Source organism: Buteo buteo, chromosome 19, assembly GCF_964188355.1.
Source record: "Buteo buteo chromosome 19, bButBut1.hap1.1, whole genome shotgun sequence".
Classification (NCBI taxonomy): Eukaryota; Metazoa; Chordata; class Aves; order Accipitriformes; family Accipitridae; genus Buteo; species Buteo buteo.
Window position 1 is genome coordinate 7,590,653 of NC_134189.1, and position 24,633 is coordinate 7,615,285.

The 24,633-nt window shown below is 41.3% G+C and overlaps 1 protein-coding gene across 2 annotated transcripts in view; it reads right to left on the reverse strand.

Moving 5' to 3' along the window:
• TBXAS1 (thromboxane A synthase 1) overlaps nt 1-24,633 on the reverse strand; it is a 242,772-nt gene that overhangs the window by 126,748 nt on the left and 91,391 nt on the right. For both annotated transcript variants that reach the window (XM_075051801.1, XM_075051800.1), the window contains exons 5-6: nt 23,148-23,200; nt 563-659 (exon numbers count right to left, since the gene is read on the reverse strand). In XM_075051801.1, coding sequence (XP_074907902.1) covers nt 563-659; nt 23,148-23,200 — 150 coding nt within the window. The remainder of the gene's footprint in view (nt 1-562; nt 660-23,147; nt 23,201-24,633) is intronic.

Consider the following 24,633-nt stretch of genomic DNA (forward strand, 5'->3'; position numbering starts at 1 on the left):
AAGAGTGTAACCAACAGCATGTGTACAAGTCCTTGCTAACTCCAACTTCATTCTTCGCTATTTGTTATTTTCAGAGTGATAAGTATGACAAAGCAACATGCATTAGCTGCAGGAGGCATGTCCCTGTCCCAAGCAGCCTGTTCCTGCCCTAGAAAGTCTAAAAGCATAAAACAGACCATGGGTGGGAGAAAGAAAATAATACCGTCCCCATGTTACAGATTGAGAACCAAGGAAGAGAGCTAGTAAGTGATTTTCCCAGGAGTTCACAGGAGGTCAGTGGCAAAACTGGATACTGAAACCCTCTGTCTTCAGCATCCATCTGGTGCCTCAGTTACAAGGGCAGTGCATCTCTTTTAAGGACATCCTCCTTCATTCTCAGAGTGTCCTGGTAACAGGAGTCTTTGAATGTTTATATTGAGTTTATATAGCTTCAAGTCTTACTGAACCATATTGTACCTTTCCCCCTCTCTATTTCCATCTCCCTTGCAGTCACTTTTGGTCTGAGCTCAAATTAGCAGTACTACCAGCTCCATCCACAAAGTCAACCTTTTTATCTACTTACAGTTCTGTTGGTGAAGTTACTGAAATCTGTCACTAAGATTTGCTTGATCATCTCTGGTGTGGAGACCACCACAAACATTTGGCGACCAATGTAATACCTACAAAGAAAGAGACATTTTAGCAGATAATGACCAGCAGAGAACCACCTCCTTCCCTAAAATACGTCTTTTGGCTTGAAAATACTTGCTGTGAACAAATATCACAGAAAATACATTCCCTTGGGTAAAGTAGTATTTTTTCTCATCCCTCACAACCATTAAATTAAGATGCATGGTCCTGGAATTTCAAGGAAACAGCTTAAAACCTTTTACTGATTAATCAATACTCGGTCAACATTTTAACATGAAGGTTTACACACTCTATGCTCACTATGAATTCTGTACAAGGTGGTATAGTATCACTAAACCAAACTACAGAGGGGCAAAACATTAGAAACCAACAACCCAAACAATCATGAAAGACCTACAAAATTGATGATCCTGCAGTTAGCCACGTGACATGTCATTCCATGGCAAAGACCTGTCTACAATGAGCCTTTCCAGAAGTCCCCCCAGCATGGCTGCACTAAAGGCACACTTCTACTAGCACTGGAACTGAATGCATCTCAGACCCCAGGCTCTGCATTTCCACAAACATAACTGTCTGACAGATACCATCTGAACCTTACCTAACAGCAATAGAAAAAAAAAAGGGGGGGGGGGGAAGGTTCAATAAGTATAAAGGAATTAATAAAACTTTAGAAGAAGACTGGGTGAGAAGGGTCTCACTCTCTGCTGGTACACCCTCTATCTCCCTGCTCCCAGTTTAATCTGATCTCGTGGAGCCAGGGTCTGTCCTTGGGGGCCTTCACACCATTGTGGATGCTGCAGAGGTACTGGGACCCACCCCAGTCCCACAACTCCTTAGGGATGCAGAGCTCCCTTTGCCAGCAGCATTCCCCCCCCAAGGCCCACAGGCACTCCACGCTTGACTGCTCTGCAGGGGGAGGAAGAAATACCACCAGCAAGCAAAGGTTGCCTGCAGTCCCCTACCTTTGCCGATTGCTGGACCAGAAAGACTATGCAGGTGGCGCTGCCTTTGCTCTGCCAGGAGAGAGGAAGAGGAGGCTGGAGGCAGGCACAGGAGAGCCAGGCAGCTCAGAGCAGAACACAAGAGCAATACCACAGATACTGCAATACTGTGGTTAATATCGATGCCTAACCATTGTGGTATGATATAGCTTAGTATCAATATATTGCTTATCACCTGTCTACATTGCAGCAATAGAACAGACAAGCAAACCCTGGGCTGAATTAAATTTAGCAACTGGAGGTTCCCATGGCAATGAAGCTGCAGCAGCACTGATTTCACCGAGGGCAAACAAGTCAGACAAGTATCTTGATTCCAAAGCAGGGTTTCACAGTCCACCTTGACTCCCGTACCACCAAAACTCATAACAAACAAATGGCAGAGAAGAACAAGAAAATAATTTTCTACAGGACGGAAGAGATCATCTTTTTTTCTCTGGTGGGTTTCCAGAGGGAACTGTTATTTCCCAGATCCAACCCATGGACTCCACTTGAGCCTTAGATACAGGTGGTATGCTCTATTAAAATAAACCTTTTTCACGTCTCCCAGTTTGCTAAACCACAGCAAAGTAGCTGTCTGTTAATGGTCAAACTTTTCTTCAGAATCCTAACAGGCACGTAAGAAAGAGCTGAGGCCTCATTTTAAAGAGTGCTTTGATCACAGTCTTTGGCAAAAGACGGTAATGCCCTACGTGCCCCTTCCCCATGTACTTTGTGCAATTTCTCTGGCATCAGAGAGGCAAAACAAGCTCCCAAGGCAAAGACCTGTGCTGCTCCAAACCTACCCAGGATGATCAGCCATGAATACTGACCTCTCACGCTCACACCTTGCTTTTCTCTTCCCCTCTCCCAAGTTTATTGAGCTCCTTGTCTCATTTAATGGTTAGTGACTGATGCTGCTCCGACTCACAGCTTTTTGCAGGGACCAAATACCAAACAACAGATTCCAAATCTGAATCAGAAGCTGATTATGTCTACCCGGATAGCTTAACTCTGACCACTAAAAGGCATCACATGATACATCATGCAAAGCACATATGTGCATGAGACATACACTTCCAGGTTATTTCAAACTTGGGAAGTTGCAGAGCTCCAGCTCCAGTCCACTGGAATAACAGGACAGTACTCACAGTCAGAGTCCTTACATCACAGTGCACTTTGTGCTTGAAAGCATTCAGGACTAAAATTTGGGACAGGAGCATCTCCTACTCAAGCTTCTTTTATGAGAAAGTGACTCACAAGCCAAGCTTATGCAAACAAATCTATTCATCATCCTCCAACTCAGACCAGTCACCCGAACTCCCAGTTCTACTTCCACAGCTAAGCTCTTCCTTTTTTATTTACTCTTCTCTAACTTTCTATCTATAGGCACCTGGTTTTCCTTTCCTTATCCAGTTATAAATAAGGGCAGAGAAGAAGGGGAAAAAATCCCCTAAAGCTAATAAATTGAAAATACTGAAAAAATACCTTAAATTACTTTTTAAGCATAGTTCTGCCTGCTGTTAAGGAATGATTGCTGTAAAGCACATGCAGACTACCATCTTTTATTGTACCCCAAACAGCAAAAGCTCTCTTCCTGGCTTTTTTCCATTCTCCTACTTTCTGTATATAATCTTTCTAACCTTTTCTAGAACACAAAAAGAAGAAGGCGTATATGGACATGCTTTGGAAGTCAAAATCCACAGGCTAGGAGCATGACTTCCATGATCTTCTCCTGAAGTTAAGGAAGAAGAACAAGTAATGCTAAGCATGAAACAAGATCATCTGAGCTATTTAATTTAGCAAACACAGGTCCAGAACCTGCAAAGCCACCAGAAAGATGCTTAACTGAGTTTTGACATATTTTAAATCCTTTGCAGGATCAAGGCCTCAGTCACAAACCAAAAGGATATCTCCCAACTAGGTTTTGGGTTTTTTTTCACTTGTTCCGAAATGACATGTAAAAGATAAAATCCTCCTGAACAATAATCTATTCTTCCCAAGTAAATAACATATTCACCCCTGCCACGTAACCTCATTTTGATTCTGTATTACTACATGAGGATATCACCAGTCTCACATAGACTCAGATTTAGTATTGAACAAAACCTGATATTCTTGTCAGAAATTTAATAAATAAGAGTTTGAGAAAAACAAAAGCCTCCCGGCAAGTGCATTACAAATGGATTCATGAATAATTTAGGACAGCACTTTTTATTAACTTTCTCTAGGTTAATCTTTTCACGGGGCTTGTCCACACACAAAAGTCCTACATCTAACTACAGTGATAACAGTACCATTACACTGCTTGACCCAACCCTTTGTAATATTTTCATGTAGGGCATTCAGGGTGTAATGCAAATGCTTGGGACTATCTAGCTCACTCCTGCAGAGAAACAAGAATGCGTAAATGTAGTACAGTGTCCTCACAGCGACACAACTCTGTCCACACGGGAATTTGTTGCAATACTGCCATTCCAGTAAAAATAAATTTCATGACCCACGCATGAGTGTAATTTTCCTGTGTAGATGAGGCCTCAAGTTAAGTTATGCTGTTAGGGCAATTTTTATTAAATTTCAGTTTAAATTGCAGCCCTCCAAAATAGAGAAAAAAATCCACATTTTTAGACCAGCAGCTTTAGCTCTGTTGGAAGGTGAGACAGGAAAGACCTGGTACCAGTACATCAACAGCATGAGGACCATTAGCTTCCTCCAGCAGTTGAAAGGGTGGATGATGAGCCATCGCCCCAGTGGGCTGCTGGTGCAGAAGCAGTCAGCCCTGGGCTGCACCATCCCCAGAAGGGCCAGGCAAAAAGTTTTTCAGAAGTGTTCAACAGAGGGCATGGACCTACTCCCAGAAGTTGCGGAAAAGGCAGGCTGCCCTCCAGCATGTTTACCAAAGGGCTTGGAGGTCAAGGGGGTGGTTACGTCACAGTATATCGAGCAAAGGAAGTTAATCTGCATCCAGAGTGTTTTAATAACTGAAGAGGCTACAAACACCCAACACACTCAACTGCAGCAGTTTGGTTTGTAAAGGCAGACAAGCACCGCTCTTACGGCAATTAACAAAAAAGAGACTTCTGCCTTGTGTTCAGGTTTCACCCAAGACGCTGCGGTCCTCTTGGCAATGAGTCATTTAGTAAACAGCTTTTATCCATAAGAATAAGCAACAATCAGCAATGATTTCTGCTGTTTTGCCCATACGCCACCATTGCTTTCTGCAGAGATGTGGCCCAGGTGTCTCAACCCATGCCTAGTGCCTGCCATGGCCGTGGCCACAAAAGTTACCCCACACTGGTGAGAGATGCCTGCCAAGTCCAGCTACAAGCTGAGGCAGGAGCAGTGAGACAAGAAACACTTCGAACTGTCCAATCCCTCCTGCAACACTCAAGCACACCATGTCCCTTCCCAACGTTTGCCAGGGACCCCCCGGGGAACGTAGATTTCTGTTCTCAAGCGATGTAGCAGATCAGTCAGCTACTTTTAATTTGAAGGACCAATTTAGCATTATCCTTTCTGTGCCCCCAGGATCATTCTGGCCACACTACACGGTCATCTGCTGCCGACGGCATCCCTCAGGTCCGGAGCCGCGGACGTGCTCTCTGAGCAAAGCTCACAGCAACTTTGCCTTGCCGCACAGGAAAAGATGCGAGTGCGTGCGCAGTACATCATGGCAAAGGGCCATATGTTTTTGTATAACACCCGTGTGGGAAACACCTGCAACCCTTTCACCTTGTTCATAGTGCTGTTGTCAATTCACAGGAGACTTTGATCTCCCTATCTATTATCACTCCCATGTATTACAAACACATCACATTAATCACAAAACACATATACGCTGTTAGGCAATAAACAAGGCTTTGTTTTCTATGCTACAGTCTGGTAAAGTACACAAAGATCATCTGGAAAGCTAAACGAAAATAGAAAATTTTATTATCTCTATCTTCCTCAGGGAAGAGCAAAGAACCAAAAAAAAAGGGGGGGGATGGGACACGTATGCAAAGATATAGGGGAAAAGGCTAATTTTCTTAGGAGACGCTTCCTTAAAAAAGAGTTCTTCGATCACTCTGCCTCTTTTGCTTAGAGGCCCCCATTGACTACAGGCAGAGAAACGCAAAAACAAGTAGCGTGCTGCTTGTTTAAAATAGGAATGAAGCCTAGCGTTACTTGCTTAATTATTTCAGAGGTCAGCAGATTGATTTGTCATGAGCATTGTCCGCTTCCAGCTCTTGCAGGCAATTCAGACTCTGTAGGACTAAGTGATACGTAACGAACAGCTGAAAAGCCCAAACGCAATCTTCACAGAAAGGGTTACTTTGGGCTGGGAGGAAAGGAAAGGAGGGGACAAAAAATAGCCAGGTATTGAGAGTCCCATTATTAATTCTGTTATATTAGCAACTAGAGGCCTCCAAGGTCCCTGGGCCTTAATTTGGCAGGAGTTATACATAAGTAGAAGACTTACTCTACGCCTGTGAAGTCTACAATTTAAACAAACGGGAGCAAAAAACAGTGGGGAAAACAAACAATGTCCTCCATTTTCCATCTGAGGGATGAGGGCACAGGCAGGTATGGAGGAGCCAGGAATTGCCAGCAATCACCTATTATTTTTTTGGACTCCCTGTGGGAACGGAGCTCCTCAGCTGCCATGTACACCTGGAAATCCCACGCCAGCTTTCTTCAGGCAGGGGAAGTCTGTTGGAAAAGTCAGGAGCTAACTCCTGTGCCACTTCTCTTGTGTCCCAGGCTGTGACTCTAGCTGGCAGGGTACCTTCCTGGGGTATTTTTATAAAGAACTGACAAACTGAGTATCTCTGGATTAGAGAACTGAGAAATGCACATTACCACTTACGAAAAAAAACAAAAGCAAAAACAAAACCCCCAAAACCCCACAATGCCCTAAAAACAGGTGAACTTATTGCACATGAAAATGAAGTCCTGACAGCACTAAGCAGTCTCGGGCACAGAAAAAAGTTTCAAAGCACAGCTCTGCCAACACACACACACACGCCTCAGCCGGAGACTAATCCAACCCATTGTGTAAATTCATGAAAAAGACATGGCCACAGTGATTTCTATTTAAGAATAAATTGTTCCTCATTTCCTTTTTCGATGAACTACGCTTCTTTTCATGTCGTGAAAGCTTTAAAATAAGCACATAGAACTATTAATTTAATTCCTGACTGTATTAAAAATATCATGTAACAAGATGCCCAGACACTCGTGCACACTTTCTGCGCCGCTCTGTATTACCATGCATCCACCTCTTTGTCCACATACCCAGGATTAAAAATGCTATCTTCTACATACCAAGAACCTCTGCACTATCTCAAACTTGCACCTTGCTAAAAGACCTCTGTTTTCTGACGTGCTTAAGGAAGTATCAAAAAAGGAAGAAAATTCCGGGATTATTTATATTCTCCCCACCACTAAAAGAACAGCTATTTTTAAAGGAGCTCCTCCCTTGTCAGGTGCAGTAAGAGACTCGTGGTACAAAAGTAACACATTTAGGGTTGACAATAAGGAGAAGGAGGACTGATTGGGGCCGTTACAAAGTACAGGGCTGGTAGAGTCTTTCAAGTATCTTACACCAGGGTGCAAATGAGATCTATTTCTGGGCATCTCTAACCCCAGCTGGGGTTTAGCAACTTGAGGGTGTCACGCACATTTACTAATCCCTTCCCCCTTCCAAGTGAGCAGTGCGGAGACGCAGACTCTGCATGGCTGTGTTAATTCATTCATGAAATGAAGTAGATGACATTTACCCACATATAAGGAATGACAGGGATTAAATTAAGCTCACAAAGTGCCATGAAGAGAAAAAAAAACATCCCTGAATTATACAAGCATATTTGGCAATCTATGTCCATTTGGTTTTCTGAGGTAATCTGAGTCCACATCCAAGTGTAAGTACAAAACCTCATGCCCACGTTCAGGGGTTGGGAAGAGAAGCAGCAAAGGGGATGGACAGCAACAGAATCATTTTGTTTCTTGCTCCGGGTGGGCTGTGGGAGAAGCCGGGCGCCAGGGCAGCGCGGAGCCGCGGGGTCCCGGGCTGTGCTCCTCCGCAGCTGGGGAGCTGCCGCTTCCCAGGGCTGGTGGGGTTTATTTTTATCCTGGCAACTGAGCTAAGATGATTGCCACCACCGCCGCCGCCGCTCCGCGTGCTTGCATCATACTGCTAGCGCTGATTAGCTACATCAGTATTCCACTTCATTAATGCAAAATGAAAGCTGTAAATAGGGTACTGCTTTTATAGGATGCTACTGGAAATGAGAAGTACTGTGATATTAATAAGAAACCAGTTGCTCCTCCTGCCTGGGTGTGCGGTGCTACTGCTACTGGGTGACGCTGAAAGCACTCATAGCTCTTCACCTCGGCAAGAGTGCCAGAAGAAGGTTTCTAAATCTTTTCCCATGGTGTTTCCCACCAAGCTTGGACTGTATTAGTCTGTGTTTTGTTACCCGTGTTTAGACTGTGACATTTTCACCAAAGCTTGTTTTGTCTGCGCTCATTAAAGCACAGTATGCCTGACTGACCTCATGTGATGGTGCAGCAGACGTTTCCTGTGGGTTTCAGCATATTTCTGTGCCCGGCCTTTCTGTGGGTTTGCGAGATGCGCCATGAGAGCAGTGTCATCTCGGGCTCTTTGCACCTAATTCACTACCAAAGTACTCCTTTGCCATACCCTGAGAGAAAAACCATCAGGTTACTATTTCCAGAACACTGGATTACTGTTTCTAGGGAAAGCTAAATCTGGGAGATAGCAAACTTTCTGTGTGTTCAAACTTTACTTGCTACCATCTAAACACTGTTCATTTGTATGGACTTGTACGAGTCTATCATTTATATTCAACAGTGCTACCTATTTTTATCAGTACAGTGAAAAAAAAAAACAAACAGGCTACAAGATGGCTGAGGAGGATAAGCAGACAATGTTACTTGGGCTAAACAAGGGCAACCTTTTCTCCATCTTTTTTTTCCACGTAAGGGAGGGAGAGGGATCTGCTCAGCGCTTATCCTGATTTCTAGTCAGAAGCTCTAAGCAGCTTCTCTTGACAGACAGGTAAGCAATTTCTGGGAAACAACAGGCAGTATTACCCTGGCAGGGCTACAGCCATTTTGCACAAGATAAATGGAGACAGAGCAGCGCACTTGAAGAAGATGAGGGATACGACTGTGATGCTACATCGAATAATATGGCTGAGAGAACACGTAGAAGAGGGGCGTGCGGTGCAGGGCAGCTTTCTAGCAAACTGAGGGGGACCCATCCAAATGGGTAACCATGAAGCCAGGGAAGATCCTCAGTGTCCCAGAAAGCTGGAGAGCACGTGTGTGTCGTGGTGCAGGCTCCAAGGAAAATTTGGGGACAGGGGACAAAAAAAGGAGAGCATATGTGTGACCATATGGAGAAAATGAAACAGGAAGGAGGTCAAAGGATTTAAATATAATTTACGATACTACGACATCACAAGATACAGCAAGCTATAAAACAGGTTGACTATAATAAAACCACAAGTGTAATAAAGTTGCTGGTTACACACCCATGACTAAACTTCATATAAGTAAACACACTTCAAGATGACTGAAACAAAACCTGTGTGATCGGACTTCTGCCTCTCATAAAGCATTTCTGACCATGATAAAATTAAGGTTTGTATTATTTTTCCTCCCTGAGACTTGACATCAAGGTACAAAAAAAAGCCATCCATAAGTCTGCATTTCTGCAACCTTCATCTCATATATACTTTACATATCATGGCCAGGATTCAAGTGTGACTAGAGTTTTTCACATCTCCAGTTTTGGTTAGCCATTTTAGCCCTGAAGGAAAGAACAGGCTTTCAGAAAACACTGAGTATCTCTATCTGCTGAAAAGTCATGTCCTCATACATATCTTCAAAAGAGGCATTCAGAACAGAGGCATTCAAAATCAGTAGGCTGCTTCTGTTTGTTTTGATTCTGCACTTCATCTTTGATTTCTTCATAGGCAAGACAGCTCATGTGCCTCCTGTAAATATGATCAGCAGTGGTGGACGATACAGTATTTTATTTTTTCATGTGTTTGAAATAAACATATACATAATTTTCTTTCAGTCTACTCCTTCTTACTGGCATTCTGACCTTAAATCAATGAGAGCGCTACAGTATATGGCACACCATCCCTTTTTATTCCTTTGCTCTGTTTATGTTAATGCAGACGCATGCATTTCTGAAATAATACTGTCTTAGTATTAGAAAATTTTAATTCCTCAATGACAGATAGGACTCAATATGCTGGGGTTTTGAATCATAAACATAACATGATGAAATGAGTAAGCCAGATTGAGTTTTGTGTCACTACACATGCATACACCATTTTGTTGAGTAAGAAAGACGACACTTCGACTTTGTCATGGCTACCAGCCTGAAGATATCTGGAGTTTAAGCAAATGAAAGCACACTTTCATAAGCGGGAAGCAATGGGCAACCCATTCATCTGGTTTGCGTGTGATAAAGACACAGATCCCAGCCAACACTGGACAGCGTTACTTAGGCAAGTAAAGGTTTGCCAGACTGGCCACGAGGGGGACAGTCATTAGGACTCGCTTTTCTTTCCTGATCTGCCTTAAAAAAATATGTTGAAACAAAGAAAAAAAAGGATAGTAACCACCTACTGAGCTCCTGGGAATGTATTTTTTTATGCTACAGCATATAAAATGCACACAGGAAAGATTCATTTTTTTAAATCCTTGCATACCTATGGTAGTGTGTACTTTTTCTATACATTCTTAAGATCTACACACATACACACAAAATCATTTAATTTTGTTAATGCATTATTAAATGCACACTAAGCCCAATAAAAGTCATTTCCCAAAGCTTTATGCATTTATCATGAAACCACTAGCAGAATTCTTTACAATAAAAATGCTAGCCGTACACATGACCAAACTAAATTATCTTGGGAAATGGCTAATATCTGACCATGTGGAAATGTTAGAAAGCAGGGCTTTGTTATAGAACTAGAAGGAAAAAAATAGATGTATTTTCTTACAGAAACATTGCAATGATAAAAATATTTTTAATAGTAAAAAACGCTGCAGCTCCAGGAAATCTTCCTGAATCAATTCAATCTGTGTCATGCTGGACTTTAAAAACCCATTAAAAATAACCATGATAAATTTCCTAACCTCTTTCAGTGCATCACACAGAAGACAAAGGAAACTGCAATTCAACAGATAGGAAAGAAAGAAAAGAATGGAAAAACCTGATAGCTTGTGCATCAGCGGTAACATCCTCGCTAACAACAACGGGCAAATCTGTGCCACAAAGGACGAGAGGAGCAGGAGTGATGTGCACAGCTGACAATGGCACTCCAAAGTAATGACTTCCAGGAAAATCTGCTGCTACAAATGGACAACACGCTGCTAAGAAGTAGTTGAGTCACAAGTTTCATAACATGGCAAATTATTTCAGCCTAAAACCAGACGTACTGAAAAACAGGATGTATACAGCTCTGGTACAGCAACTATGAGGATAACATCCTACAAACAGCTAATATGCTTACCTGGTTTAAATTATTAAACCTCGCTGAAATCCATGTACATTCAGGGATTTTTCGCAATATTTAATGTGCAGTTGTAAGACACAGATCATGTTTCAAACAGTAATATTAGTAAGAGCACTACCTAGTTGACCTATTTTCCATTTACCACCTTGTATATATTATCACTTGTAACAAACACACTTCTTTTGCTGCTCCCTTGTTTTTTTTTTGAGGGGAAGGGGGCAATTGTATAACAAATGGCATGTATGTCACCATATCCTGAAACAACCCAAATCCGTGAGGGCGGAGGAGTACATTTAGCGCTCTCCTCTTCCATGGATGTATCGTTTCACCATGGAGCAGCAGGTCCTGTTCACCCACCTCCTTCTTCTGATGGCCAGCCAGGGCACAGCATATCCCACCGATGCTGGGACCCGATTCCCACGTGCACATTGCACACATTTGAGCTCTCTTCACAGCTGTCCCAGGCCTGCATATGGCTGCCCAGGGACATGAGCGAGATGTGGGCTCAAGAACATCTCTTTGTCTCAGTCATAGCTGCTTGGATGAAGACCTCAGGACTCCCACGGACCTGCCTCATTTCCGAGTCATCTGAGTAAATGTTATCATCCAACACTGCTTTGCTATGTTACTCCCCAAGCCCTCTGGATATCTGGAATCTGCTGGAGTGGTTTCCTAGAGCCCTTCCCTCCAAATTTTCAAGCATACATGAAACACCGGTAGTCGTACTTAGGATTTCTGAGAAGGCAATTTCTGAACTAAAAATTGCATTTTTAATTGCTCAAAGTCTACCTAGGAAAAAGGGAAAACAAGTATATTTGAAAGCAGACCAATGTAAATACTTCATATTCCTTCTAAATATACAGGTATTGGGGCAAGATCAAGCAACTTGATCCTCATGCAAGGACAGAGGTATAGAAGAGATACAACCCACTGAATCTATTCATAACCCCTATAAACAAAACAAAAAACTACAAGCACAACTGTAGGAGGAACCATCACTGAAGTAAATATATTGATCTATCAAAAATGATTGAAGACTGACAATAAAAGGGTTATAAATGCTTAGAAGAAAGAGAAAGCAAAAACACAAAACCAACCCACTGAAAAACTCCCACCTGCATTCACAGGGAAAAATGGACTGGAACAATAAAACACAATGGCAGTGCCTGTACGTCTTTGATAGCTGCCCCTCCCAAAAGCTGGAACAATCTTGCTATAAACCAAGCAAATGAAAATGTAAATGCATGAGCAATCATCTGGGGGATTCAGATGCTTCGTGTCCTGTAGGCAAAGAAGGAAGGGGGAAAAAGGTAGGAAAGCAAGAGAATGCACCACTTTTTAATATTTGTAATTATTGATCATGCTCTCTCCTCACCTGGAGCCTTTTTTATCCAGCAGAGACCTTACAGTTAAATATGCAATGCTGCCTGCATGGCAGCTTTAGCGCTGCCAGCAACACCCGCTTGTCCTCTGACCTCAGTGCAATCTGCTGCTTGGATTTCTCCGGCAGGGACAACCTGAGGATTTTGGGGGTGCCAGCCGGAGCAAATCATGTAAGAAGCTGCCTGCAGAAATTCATGTTCAAAATGGCAAGCTCAAAAGAGGCATGGGATGGGGAAATAGGCTGAAGACAGTGCCCAGAGCAGTCCCGTGGGTATGTATAAACACAGTGGTGCATCAAAGGGGTATCAGGGCCTACTTGAAGGCTTATAAACTGTGTATTTGTTTAAATATTTTGCTAAGGAAATGAACATGAGGAAAAATATGGTAGTTTCACAAACTTGATTCTGTTCTTCACTATTGATGAAAATCCAGTTGCATTAGTTATCAGGCAAAAGCAAATAAAATGCCACTGACGCGGGAGAAAAGTTGGGTCTGTAGTAAGAATAAGTTTAGGTACTTCAAGTATTAATCTTCCCGTTTTGCAATACACTTCTCTGCCTCAAAAATCAGAATTTAAATTATTTTAATAGAAAATAATGTAATATTTAATGGCTAATGCCTTTCCATGTGTCATTATGTTACCATCTGACCTATTTTAACATTTGCCTCTGTGCTGCACTTGTAGACCTACTTTCTCTTCCTCCTACCCCATGCACAGCATATTTCCTACTGGGCCAAATGGACAGCTAGTGGACATATAAAATTGTTAGGCTGCTTTGATAACATTTTACTTTGGCCCTTCACACAGAGTATTTCATAAGATGTTCCATGCGATAAAAGGTCCCAGAGAACCAAGATCCTCTCATAATGTCACTTTGAAAGACTCTGCAGCAATTCCCAGTGTCCTTGCCAAGACTCTTTTTCAATAAAATAGATTCCAACATTGACAGAAAAGCTTGGATTATTGCTGAGTGATAAAATGTCTACTACTAGCCCTTACAGAGTCAGAACATTGCTCCCAACTCACTCCTTTTTCTGTAAACTACTTTAAGATGTCTAGCTACATCTTAAAATTTGCTGTACAAAACCTAATTTTATTCAATAGGCACCATCATCCAAAAATCAAAGTTATATAACATGAGAGAGACCTAAAAACATTGGGTCAAGATCCTCAAATAGTCATGGCTCTATGACTTTAATGGAGCTACACTGAAGTAAACAACAGCTTGAAGCTCCAGACCACTATTTTCAGGCTTGTTTACATGGGGAGAGAGGAGATTCTGGGACAAGACGTGATTTGAATTTTAATAAAGTTAGACTAGAAAAAACTCCTATGGGAGCACACCCCTACAGATACAATAATTGCTGGGGGAGATGGTCGGGTTTTTTCCCCGTTGTAGTTTGTGTCATTCCAGAACTGCTTTGTCTGTGCATGGGAGGTTTTTTGACATTACTATAGCTGTTTAATTATACCAGTACAATTTTATCAGTATGACTAAAATAAACTCTCCTTCAAGACAAGCCTTCAGGTTTAGCCACCAAATTTAATGGAAAGAAAGAAAGATTCACAATCCCCAGGGTAATGGTGGCTCAGCTCATTCCATGCTCCCCAACCTAGAAAAAAAATAAAGAGAGCAACAGCTGAAAACAACTTCTCCCTCTGCAGTGGGGTATACTTTTGCCTATTGCCTGATGAAATCATACCCAGTTCACTACCAGCAGAAGGTCTGACATAAAGCAGACTCTCCAGGGAAAGAAGAGAGGTAGTCGAACAGAGAAAAAGGGTAATTTGAAGATGGTGCCAAACCAACAAAGAAAAAGGAGATATTTTGTTCCCCTTACTACTAATAAAACATAGCAGACTAAAATTGATCCCCAGACTAATAAGGTAGAGGAAAAACTAAAACCTATATATGACAAAACAATAAAAAAGTAATGAAGAGATTTATGGAAGTATATAAAAACCTTGGAATGACGTAAAAATTGTCAGGTCACGTTACTGTTTTCAGCTCAACATGGATAAGAAAAACACAGAGGAATAAAAATTAGAGCATGGAGGAAAGATAGTATAGGGCTGGAGAGGATGGAGAGAAGTAAGAGAAAGAAAACAAAGCCAGAGCAAATATCTAGGGGTGGAGAGGGGGGAAATCACAGCAGGAAGGATGAACACAAAGCCCACAAGACAAGGTTGTCAATGTAAAAAGAAAAAACAGAACAAACCCCAGAGCCAACAAAGTGGTGGCACCATCGAAGGACAACAGGCAGCAGTTGATGGGAAGCGCCTCCATAGATACCTGGCAAAGTATGGTCAGCCTCAAAGAGCAAAATATGACTATTTCTAAGAAACTAAGAGACATCCCCAATCCATTCCTGTGCAACACTTTGGTGTCCTAAGGGGCAGAGGCCCCACGAGGTCTTGTCTAAGGACCCCCCAAAGCATGGGGAGAGAGGGTCTGACCAGCATCTGCATCCTCGAGCTCCTAGCAGATGGACATGGGGAACAGACAGAGCCATGGATGCTCCAGCCTGTGCCGGGGCTCACAGAGAACGGGGACGTGCAACAGGCTTCTGATTTGCAGTTCCTTCTCTGCATCCTTCTTTTCCAGTGCCCAGTGGGGGATATGCGGGGAAGGGAAATCCCTTTTGCTTGATGCCTCTCATGGCACACGAGAAAGCAGTCACAAGCTGCTTTTGGGTTTCTTTGGGCTGCCACAAGGAAGGGTAAACTGGCACTAGAGTCACCTGGCGAGGCAATAACCTGACTCTCCTGTGAAGTGTTGGGCAACCGAGGAGTTGCTCCTGAGTTGCAGCATTAGTTTAAAGTTGATCTGCTTCAAAGGCTGCCAAGAAAGAGAAGGGGACACGCACACACGCACTGGGAGGGATGATGCATTTTCCTCCCTCTGTGGAGAGTGGGGGGAAATGATTCAGGAACTTCATTTAAAAATTACCATGCATGGCACTGGGAACACCAGTTCATAATCAAGTAGGTAGCAGGTGAAGCCAGAGACCATTAATAGCTCCTGAACATTACATATTGTACGTATCCACTTCAGGCTTGCATGAATACTTCTGGGTGCTTTAGGAAATTCTAATGAAAGCATTTAATATGCACAGCAAAATCTACAATACTGCTGTTTTCCCATACTTTCTAGTGGGATTGGTATACTGAAATAATGCCTCAGATTCTTCAGTCTTTCAAAAGCCCTCAGCCTGCTTCTTCCCAAATGAAAGGTAGACTTTATACAGCCTGTTAAGAAGATTAACAAATGCAAGCTCTGGTGGGTGGTGAAGACGGTAGATCAAAGTGAAACTAAGTCTAGTAAACTAGTTTTTATAACTGTAGGGTTCACTCAGAATATTTCCTCCCCCTGCCTTGAATTAGGATGACACGGTCTGGTATGCAGGTGCTGATCACAATGGCGGTACATGATAAGAAGAGGCAATCTCTTTAGCAGTCCTATCCCAAGTCCTTTAAAATGACGATTCTAAGCATTAATTAGCTAAGCAGGCAGTACAGATCAAAGATCACCCATGCTCTATATTAGGTGTAAAACACTCATCAGGCAGGATGTTTTCAAAAGAAACTTCAGTTTTCAAATAATCTTAACCTGGAGCTCACAAGGACTATCCTTTAACAGCTTAGTGCTGCACATCCAACTTGCAAGGAAACAGGGAATGAAGAAACACCTCCCTGGGAGCAAACGGAGGTGAAACCTCCTCCTGGCCAAAGCTGCTACTTGCACATGCAGAAGCAGATCAAGGTTTAATCAGGTTCCTCAAATGCTAAGATATGGTACAAGGGCCTGCTCTCTGCTTCCCTCGTCAATCTTAGGGGCTGACACAGTTCTGGCCAATCTCCCAGGGCCTTTCTGAGCCGTACCAACCAGGGGATTTCCCTCTATGCGAACAGTAATTCGCTGAAGCTACAAACACAGCAGTTTGCACATGCCATGAGTACAGAAACGAGCATCAGGAACATTGTGCAGGTGACGGGCGCTGTCCTTTGCTGCCTTGCCAGGAGCATATAAAATGTTGTCTGTCTCATTTGGTTGGATTTCAAACTCTCTTTCCAGAGGTGTAAAAGATTACATCAGGTCTTTGACTTACATTGGCTTGAACAGCTGCAGTAGAGTCATGGAGCAGTCATGGATGGAGGAAAGAAACTTGGAAAAAGCACAGCAGTGAGCACATGCATGCAGCTCAGCCACCCCAGGGCAACGCCTGGAGTCTCAGAGAAGAGACAGAGAGCTTTGCATGCAGAAGAGTTTACCACTTGCATCAAACATTTCTATCCAAATGGTTTTGCCTGCGCTGAGGGCTGGGACTGTGACATTTTGGTGTCTCTGTCTGTGAATACCTAGAATACAAGTGTCCCTGGACCTGACCAGGACAGCAAGAGGCTACAGTAACAAATCAACAGCTATCACAGAGTAGACAAGCTCAAGTTGCATGGTTCTCATGGGAGGTCACAGTCCACACATAAGATTTGTCCATGGCTAAGAAGAGCTCATTAATGAATACCTTCAACATTACTTGTACACTAAGCATCAATTTGCAATGTTCCAGAGACCTAAGTACATTTGAAACATGCCAGAATTAAACCAGTCAACTAATTTACCATAAATTCTGCCTATAAACTGCATCCCACAGGTCTCCATATGCAGAACTTAAAATACTCCAGAATGATCAGGCAGCCCACAAAAACAATTACAACCGTAACAATAACACTAGACTCCAATTCTCAAAACAGTGTGGTATGCCACCTTTTGGGTAAATCTTTAGGCATCAGTCCCATAAAAGGCTATGTTTTTAAGACCAATTAGCTCTAGAGAGAAGAAGAGAAACTGGTGATGATATACCCGTAACTCACAGGACTTGTTCCAGCAGCTTGATTTAACCGTTGGAACTAACTATAACCAATACCTAATTATGGTTAAGTGTGGGGAGTCAGATGGAGACGTAGCATTGTACCGTGACACTACATTACTGCCAGGAATATTTTTGGGTTTCAGTTCTTTTTTAAAAGACAATTTTTAAAAAATAGGTTACTATTAACAAATTCTGAAAACATTAACTAAAAAAAAAAACAAACCAAAAAAACAAAGAAGGGGTCTGAAAGTTTAATTTAAGAATGTTAAGATTCTCCTATTGTTCAGTCAATTTTTGAGATGATCTTTTCCATTTCAGAGAGAATGGCTAGCACATTACACAGAGGAGCAATAAAATTGTCTACATGCAAAGTGCTGTCAAAAGAGAGGGTGGGGAGGGGGAAGAAATATTTTTCTCCCCCTTAACTTCTTTCAGCTACAATAAACCTAGGTGTTTATGTGTACCAACAGCAGTAAAAATATTTTTCAGGTGCAAATGCAGTTGTTTCTTTTATGGCCCTGATTCAGCAACGTAGATAAACTTCTGCCTAACTTGAAGCATGTTGAGTAATACCATTGACTTTAATGGGGTTACTCATGTGCTCAAAGTTAGGCACATGTTTAAGGGGTCTGCGGTACTGTATCCACAGTTTGCAGTATTTAAAGGAAAAAGAGATAACTCATTCACAATAGCAATTCTGGGGCTGATCAACAATCCTACAGAGTCAAAGGACCTTATCACAACACATAAATGAGAAAACACAGTGAGAAAAAAATAAACTGGCCAAAAAAGTACACTATTCTGTAAGAAAACAAAGATCCAGGCAAGTGAGACTACCAAAAATCTTTATCAGGTTAAATGTGAAACAGAGATTATGAAGAGCTACAGATCAGAAATAGGAAGCCTGTTTTTCTTCCGTCCCCCCTATCCTTGCCCAGGTATGATTTTCTCTGGCTGAAATATGAAAAGTAGATTTTTTAAAATATCAAAATAAAGGAAGGTCCACAGGAGAGGTAGTAAGTCCATTAGACCCCCAATACAAAAGGATAAGATTGTTTCATAAAACTAAATTATTTCTTTACATGAGCCTTCAGAGACAAAGATGAGAATACCTGTCCTGGGATTACTCTTTCCACATAAAGCAGAATAAGGCTAGAAACAGAAAGGTTAAAAAAAAAGTTTGTGAAATTAAAATGGCAATAAAGACACTATTTCTCAGGTAAATTAACTGTATGATGAAGACATCAGCTGTTCCCTGTAGGAGGAGATCCTGCCCCTGTCCACCTCAGGTTTGGCCCGAGGTGTTTGAGGAGGGCAGAAGGAAAGATAAGGCTTTGAGAAAAGTTCCAGATGCCCAAACCCTAGAAACACATGTCCCTCTTCTGTCCACAAAAGGGGAAAGCCCCAAACCTCTGCAGTGACTAACCAGTGTGCCTCAGCCCTGATGCAAAGGCCAGGAGCAGCAGCAAGAAAAACCTGTTTCTTGTCCACAACTATTTGATTATAGACTCATCTGCAGAAATGCTAACTAGTGCCATCTGCAGTGACATTTTTTTGGGAGAGGAGAAGTCAAGCGTTAAGACAGAACCAACTCTGGCTCCATAGACTTCTGAAAAGCTGTCAGCTGCCAGCATAGCTTACAATCACAACTCACCCCTGGACACATTTCAAGTTAGGGATGGGTGCCGTGATATATCCTAATCCTTTAAACTACCCAATCATTCAAGTGACCAGGCTTGATCTTGGTTCCAATAGTGACTTATTACAAAATAGTTTAAGGAATATTAGGACATCTTTAAGGAAAAAAACAAAACACCACCCACACATCAGACATTGAGTAATTCTGTAGACACCTTAAGAAAAATCGCCTGTCCTACTTTAAGTTGCTTTCTGTGTATTACTTAAAAACGTGCTGAAGTAACCCACTGAAAAACAAGATACTCTTTATATGGAAATGGAGCTCCATTCAAATCTGTGTTTTCATAAGGTGTTTCAGGAGTACCTGCACCTTGACATGCTTTCTGTGGTACTGTGCTGATACTGGTGTGCTTATGCTGGAGCCCAGCAGAGGCTCAGCATGGGTAGATGCAGTCTGCTGCTGGTGGTTTTACTAGGGATTGAGAATTGTTTACGACTGGATCTTGTTAGAAATGTTGTCGTTAGTTCCTCCCCCCATTAGAAAATGCAGATTTTGAGCTTGTCGCCTCCCTTTGCCAGTTCATAGCCTGACAACCCTGAGCTCAAACACCCCAATTGTGTTTTGCTTTCTAGAGGTGGTTTAATCCAAACTCCATCCCGTTGCTAGTCCTATACCCATCTCTTCACCTCTGCCTTACTTTGTTCTTGTCCTCTTTAGCACTTCTACTACATAGTTGTTCAGACATCTCACAGCAGATTGAAGCTGAGAGTTCAAGTGAAGGAAGAGTAAGAATAGGGTTTGACCTGCTGCAAGCTGTTTCAGATGCAAAAGGACATGAAGAAAGAGTGTCACCCTACAAATTGCACCAAATGTTAATCTTCTGTTCTTACTCTTTGTTTATACACAGCAACATCTATGTTATGAACTCTTACACTCTTCCCCACATCCAAATGCATTGCTACAGATGAAGGCAGAATAGGTTCATTCATCCCAGAGGCACTCACCTGCCCATGTAGGGCTGTATCATGTTTTCTGTTCCTTCACTAGTAGCGTATTGTTGGGCCAAGAATATATTTATTACTTTGGCACTACTCTCCAACTCCAAATCAGCCATACATGCTTACAGTGCTGTAAAGTCATAATGGTGCAATCGCAGTAGAGTGGTCAAATGCATATGAAGTGTGTATATAAAGTAAAACTAACTCACTGACTCTACAGATCTGCCCATGTTGTAGCAGTTGCTTTTCTGATTCCATAAAGTATACTCTCCCACTTTATTTCTCCTCTTCAACCCAGAAGTTCTTTGTTTCTTTGTCTGTTCTTACCACCTATTTCTGATCAGTAGCCGCAACCTACAATTGAAATGGAACAATGGTGGGGGTGAAGATAAAGCATCAAAACATCAAAGTTAATCCCCCCAAAAAGTGACATAAGTCACTAATTTCCACAGAAACCAGGACTACTTTCCTGCAAAACTCTTAGGACAAAAAGGAGAATATTCAAGACGAATCTTAACATGTATCAGTACATTGCTTGCCAAATAGGATATTCTTCACTTTTTGTTTTTGTTATGGAGAACCAGCACACATATTTTAGAGGAGATATTTTTATAGAAGGTAGTCCAAACTACAGCTGAACCAAAGACTACCACTCTGTTGCAAGATCTCTTCAAAAGTCACGTCAGTGGCTTGGATTCCCCTGTTGAATAGAAATGTTCCAAATCTGCTTTTGCACCAAACCAAAGCTGTTTGTTTCTGCCTTGGCCTCCATCTTGGGCCATCTCAGTATGAAAACAGACGGTTTTCACAGCACACACTCACAACTGAAGACTATTTGCATTGTCTCTCTCTATAAAAGAGTAATACCATCACCTCTCCTTTGGATCTGCACACCGGAGCGAAGAAAAAAAAAATGCTTTTGTGACCCACAAAAGCCTTACTTGAAATAATTCTCTACGACTTGAGGCCTTTTGGAATGGAAGGGATATATTGTTTTGACTTGATTAAAGCTGAAAAGTTGATTTGACATCCTGTTGTCAAGGAAACCAATTCACACACAAAAGAAAACAGTTGTGATGGTATCATTCAGACTATTCAAGTGACCTTAGAAAGAAAAAAAGGCTTCAGTTCCAAAGATTTGTATTCAACTCACTTCACCACTGTAGAAATAAGGATCATTGCTCTTTATGCTTATTGGAAAGCAGTATTCAATCTGGAAAAAGCAAAATGCCACATCTCCTTCCAAGTGCCAGATCCAATAGTTTGCTGGGACCATACACATAAACACACCTACCTTTTATTGCCTGTTTCAAAGAACCACAGAAAGAAACACACAGAAGACGTATAGGGATGGAGAAGGAATTTCTTTAGTTGACAGGACCATGGTGAACACCCCCCAACACATACCACACCTATTGAACAGCAGCTCACAAACCAGGTTTTAAAACATCCTTCTTCAACTACAAATAAAGCTTACCTCGAGCGCAGTAATGTTTGAGCCCAGCTTTGTTTTCCTGGGAGATATCAAAAAGCAGCATTTTTTTCTCTGCCCACTTCCTCGATCCCTCACATGTTTTTCATGCATACAATAAATAGGACGTAGTTATGCTCAATCTGCTCACTCCTCCTACCTACAGCATCCCAAAGAGGCAGAATTGTCCTGGCTGACCACTACCGCCATCATCCAGCTTTGCAGCCCATGCAAGTCTCACAGAGGTTTCATTCCCTAACAGCTGTGGGTCGATTGGAAAAATGAAACTTTCTATCTATCCGCTCACACGCTGTAATTATACATTTCTTTCTCCAATGACATAGCCTTTGCCTGGCCGAGTGAGCAGACAGACGACTAAATAGCAACTTGTCTTGAATTCAGCTTCGAAAAAAATAGGCATGATATTAATAAGGAGGGAAATACACTGAGGAATGAATGCCAGTGTTCTTACATTATTGTCATTTAAGGGCATCACACCAAAGGTCACGGAGATAATAAGCCTCAGTCATTTTCCATTTGTTACACAACATACAAATTGCCACAGCGTTAATGAATATCTTTCTCCATTCCTGGCTAGCTAAGACACTGTATTATTTCCTCTTAGACAAGTACCTAACCCTTGGAATTCATTATTTCCATCACTTCTTGCAGCACTTTGTCCTTAGGGCTGAGCATAAATGCCACAAGGCAGCTCTGGCTGGAGCATCAAATGCTTCATATGGCTGAGCCTGACTTCTTTCTGATAGAGCTTTTTTGCTGGAAGAGCATACAAAGCATATTTATATCATTTATGATCAAATATGCACACACACATTCATATACGCTCTCTTACAAGTGTCTAAAACCCTTTGCAGAACATAGGGAAAAATTGTGACATTGTCTGTACTTTGTGGATATTGCTTGATACTTATATATTGAAATAATAGTTATGCTAGAAACACCAACTGACCACAACAATATAAGCTACTATGAAATAACTGCATTTCTACTTAAAATGATGACAACTGGGAAGTAGTTTTTTGGAACAGAAATAACATTCACAGAAATGTGGAAGGGCTTGTATGAAGGGATATTACTGCTTAAACCCTCTTTGCTCCCAATAAACTGCTAAGATAGCACAGCTGAGCTATAGAGAGAGGAATGCCTCATTTCTAATCTGTACTTCATTGTATTTTAAGTTTAGGAATTTTGCATAAATATAGTTAGCAACAGCTGAACCAAATTCATACTATTTTATAAACTAAGTGAGGGTTTTTTAAGATGATAAATTATTATTTCTGCTGTTCACTATAAGTATAAAGAATATGCAGATGAAAAGAGAATATTGAAGGCTGGTAGCTTTGTACAGTTCTGAAAAAGACTAAACTTTATGTACATAATTAAAATTAGAAAGAGAAGAATGAAGTCCAACACCAAATGCTGAACTAAAATAAGCCAAGGTTAGTTTCTGCACATAATCAAACAACCTCCACCTCTGTCCCCCAGACTGAAACACCGCACTCTGCATTTTGATTAATATCTTATCTTGGTATTTTCTCCTCTCCCACCCAACAAACCCGAAGAGCAAAAGCCAGAAAAAAAGAAAGCTGATGGCACTGCTAAGCTTACCCACAAACAGGTCCATACTCCTTTATGAGTTTTGTGTGATTTTCCCAAAAACCCTGGATAAAAGAAAAATAACAAAATATTTTAGAATAGTACTTAACAGAAACTCTATTATACAGTATTGCTAACACTCATACCAAAGCTTTGAACCTCAATGAGGAGAACCATAGTATTAACTCATAACCTCGCCTTTCTCTCATTGTCCATCTGTGACAGTAGAGTCTAAAAATTATGACTAAAAAACAATCCCAACCCCCAAGAAGACCTGGAATGACTTGAAACATGTTTTCATCAGGGTTTTACACTCCAAAATATGTTACCATTTAATAATTTTTTTTTTAATACTAATTTCATGAATGGGGTCCTGACAATTTTTTTCTGATCTGTGTGTGGATGGAAAAACTGATAGAGAAATTAATAACAGAATAAGTATATGTCTTAATACACACAAGAGAAACACAGGGAACATGGAAAGGTTGTCTTGTTTTGGTTTTAGTTACATTGTTAAAAAAAACCCAAACCTGCAAAGTTGGAGTTTAGCACAAGGCAGTCACCTGGGACACTCTGCAGAACAGTAAACAGATTTATTTTAACAAACTTTTAGAATTTTTACTGTGTTTCATTTTCATAATTGATGAAAATTGGTATCCATTTATCTAAATAAACCTGCCACTATACTAAATTGTTAGTGTCCTAAATGAATTCAAATTGATTAATCTGAAAGAAGGTGTGCAAAATGTATCCCCAAAAGTGTATATAAAAAACCCTGTTTTAACAAAACTGCGATATTTGAGAATCATACTGCATTGTGTTTGTAACTTGTCTATGGAAAAATAACACATTTGACTGCATTAATCTGCATTTATATTAATTCAAGAAAGACTATTGTGATCTATCTTCATTCTTCAGAGAAAATTCACTAACAAAGTAGAATACTTATGCCTCTTACTGAATCTTCCTTATTCTTTATGACATACTGCAGAATATTAGCTAGAACAATATGAACTATCGTAAATACATTAACCACAGACATAAATAAACAAGACCATGTAATGTGTGTATGCTTTGGGAGCATTTTACCACACTAAGCAAAAGAAAATCTGGTAATCAAAAGTAGTTATCCTACTTATCACCCTCGGGTGCTAATTTATCACCCAAATTAGCAAAGCACTTGCCATCACCTACAGTCCTCCTCTTACAGAGCCCTTCAACTGTTTTTTATTCTTAATACAGTTGTGCTTTTTTTTTTTTTTTTTTTAATCCTGGACTTGCAATATGTTTATTCTACAGGACAACATGCCTCCAGGCTAAGGCAAGAACTTTAGGTTTTCCTTAAGCTACAAAAAGCTGAAGCATCGGATGGCGTGTAAGAAAACACAGTAAAGATAAAATTATGAAAATGGTGGTTTAGATGATTGCCTGAAAAAAAGATATTCTTACCTGAAAAATACTACTAAGGTAAGCAGAAAAGCCTCATCCATTAGCACAC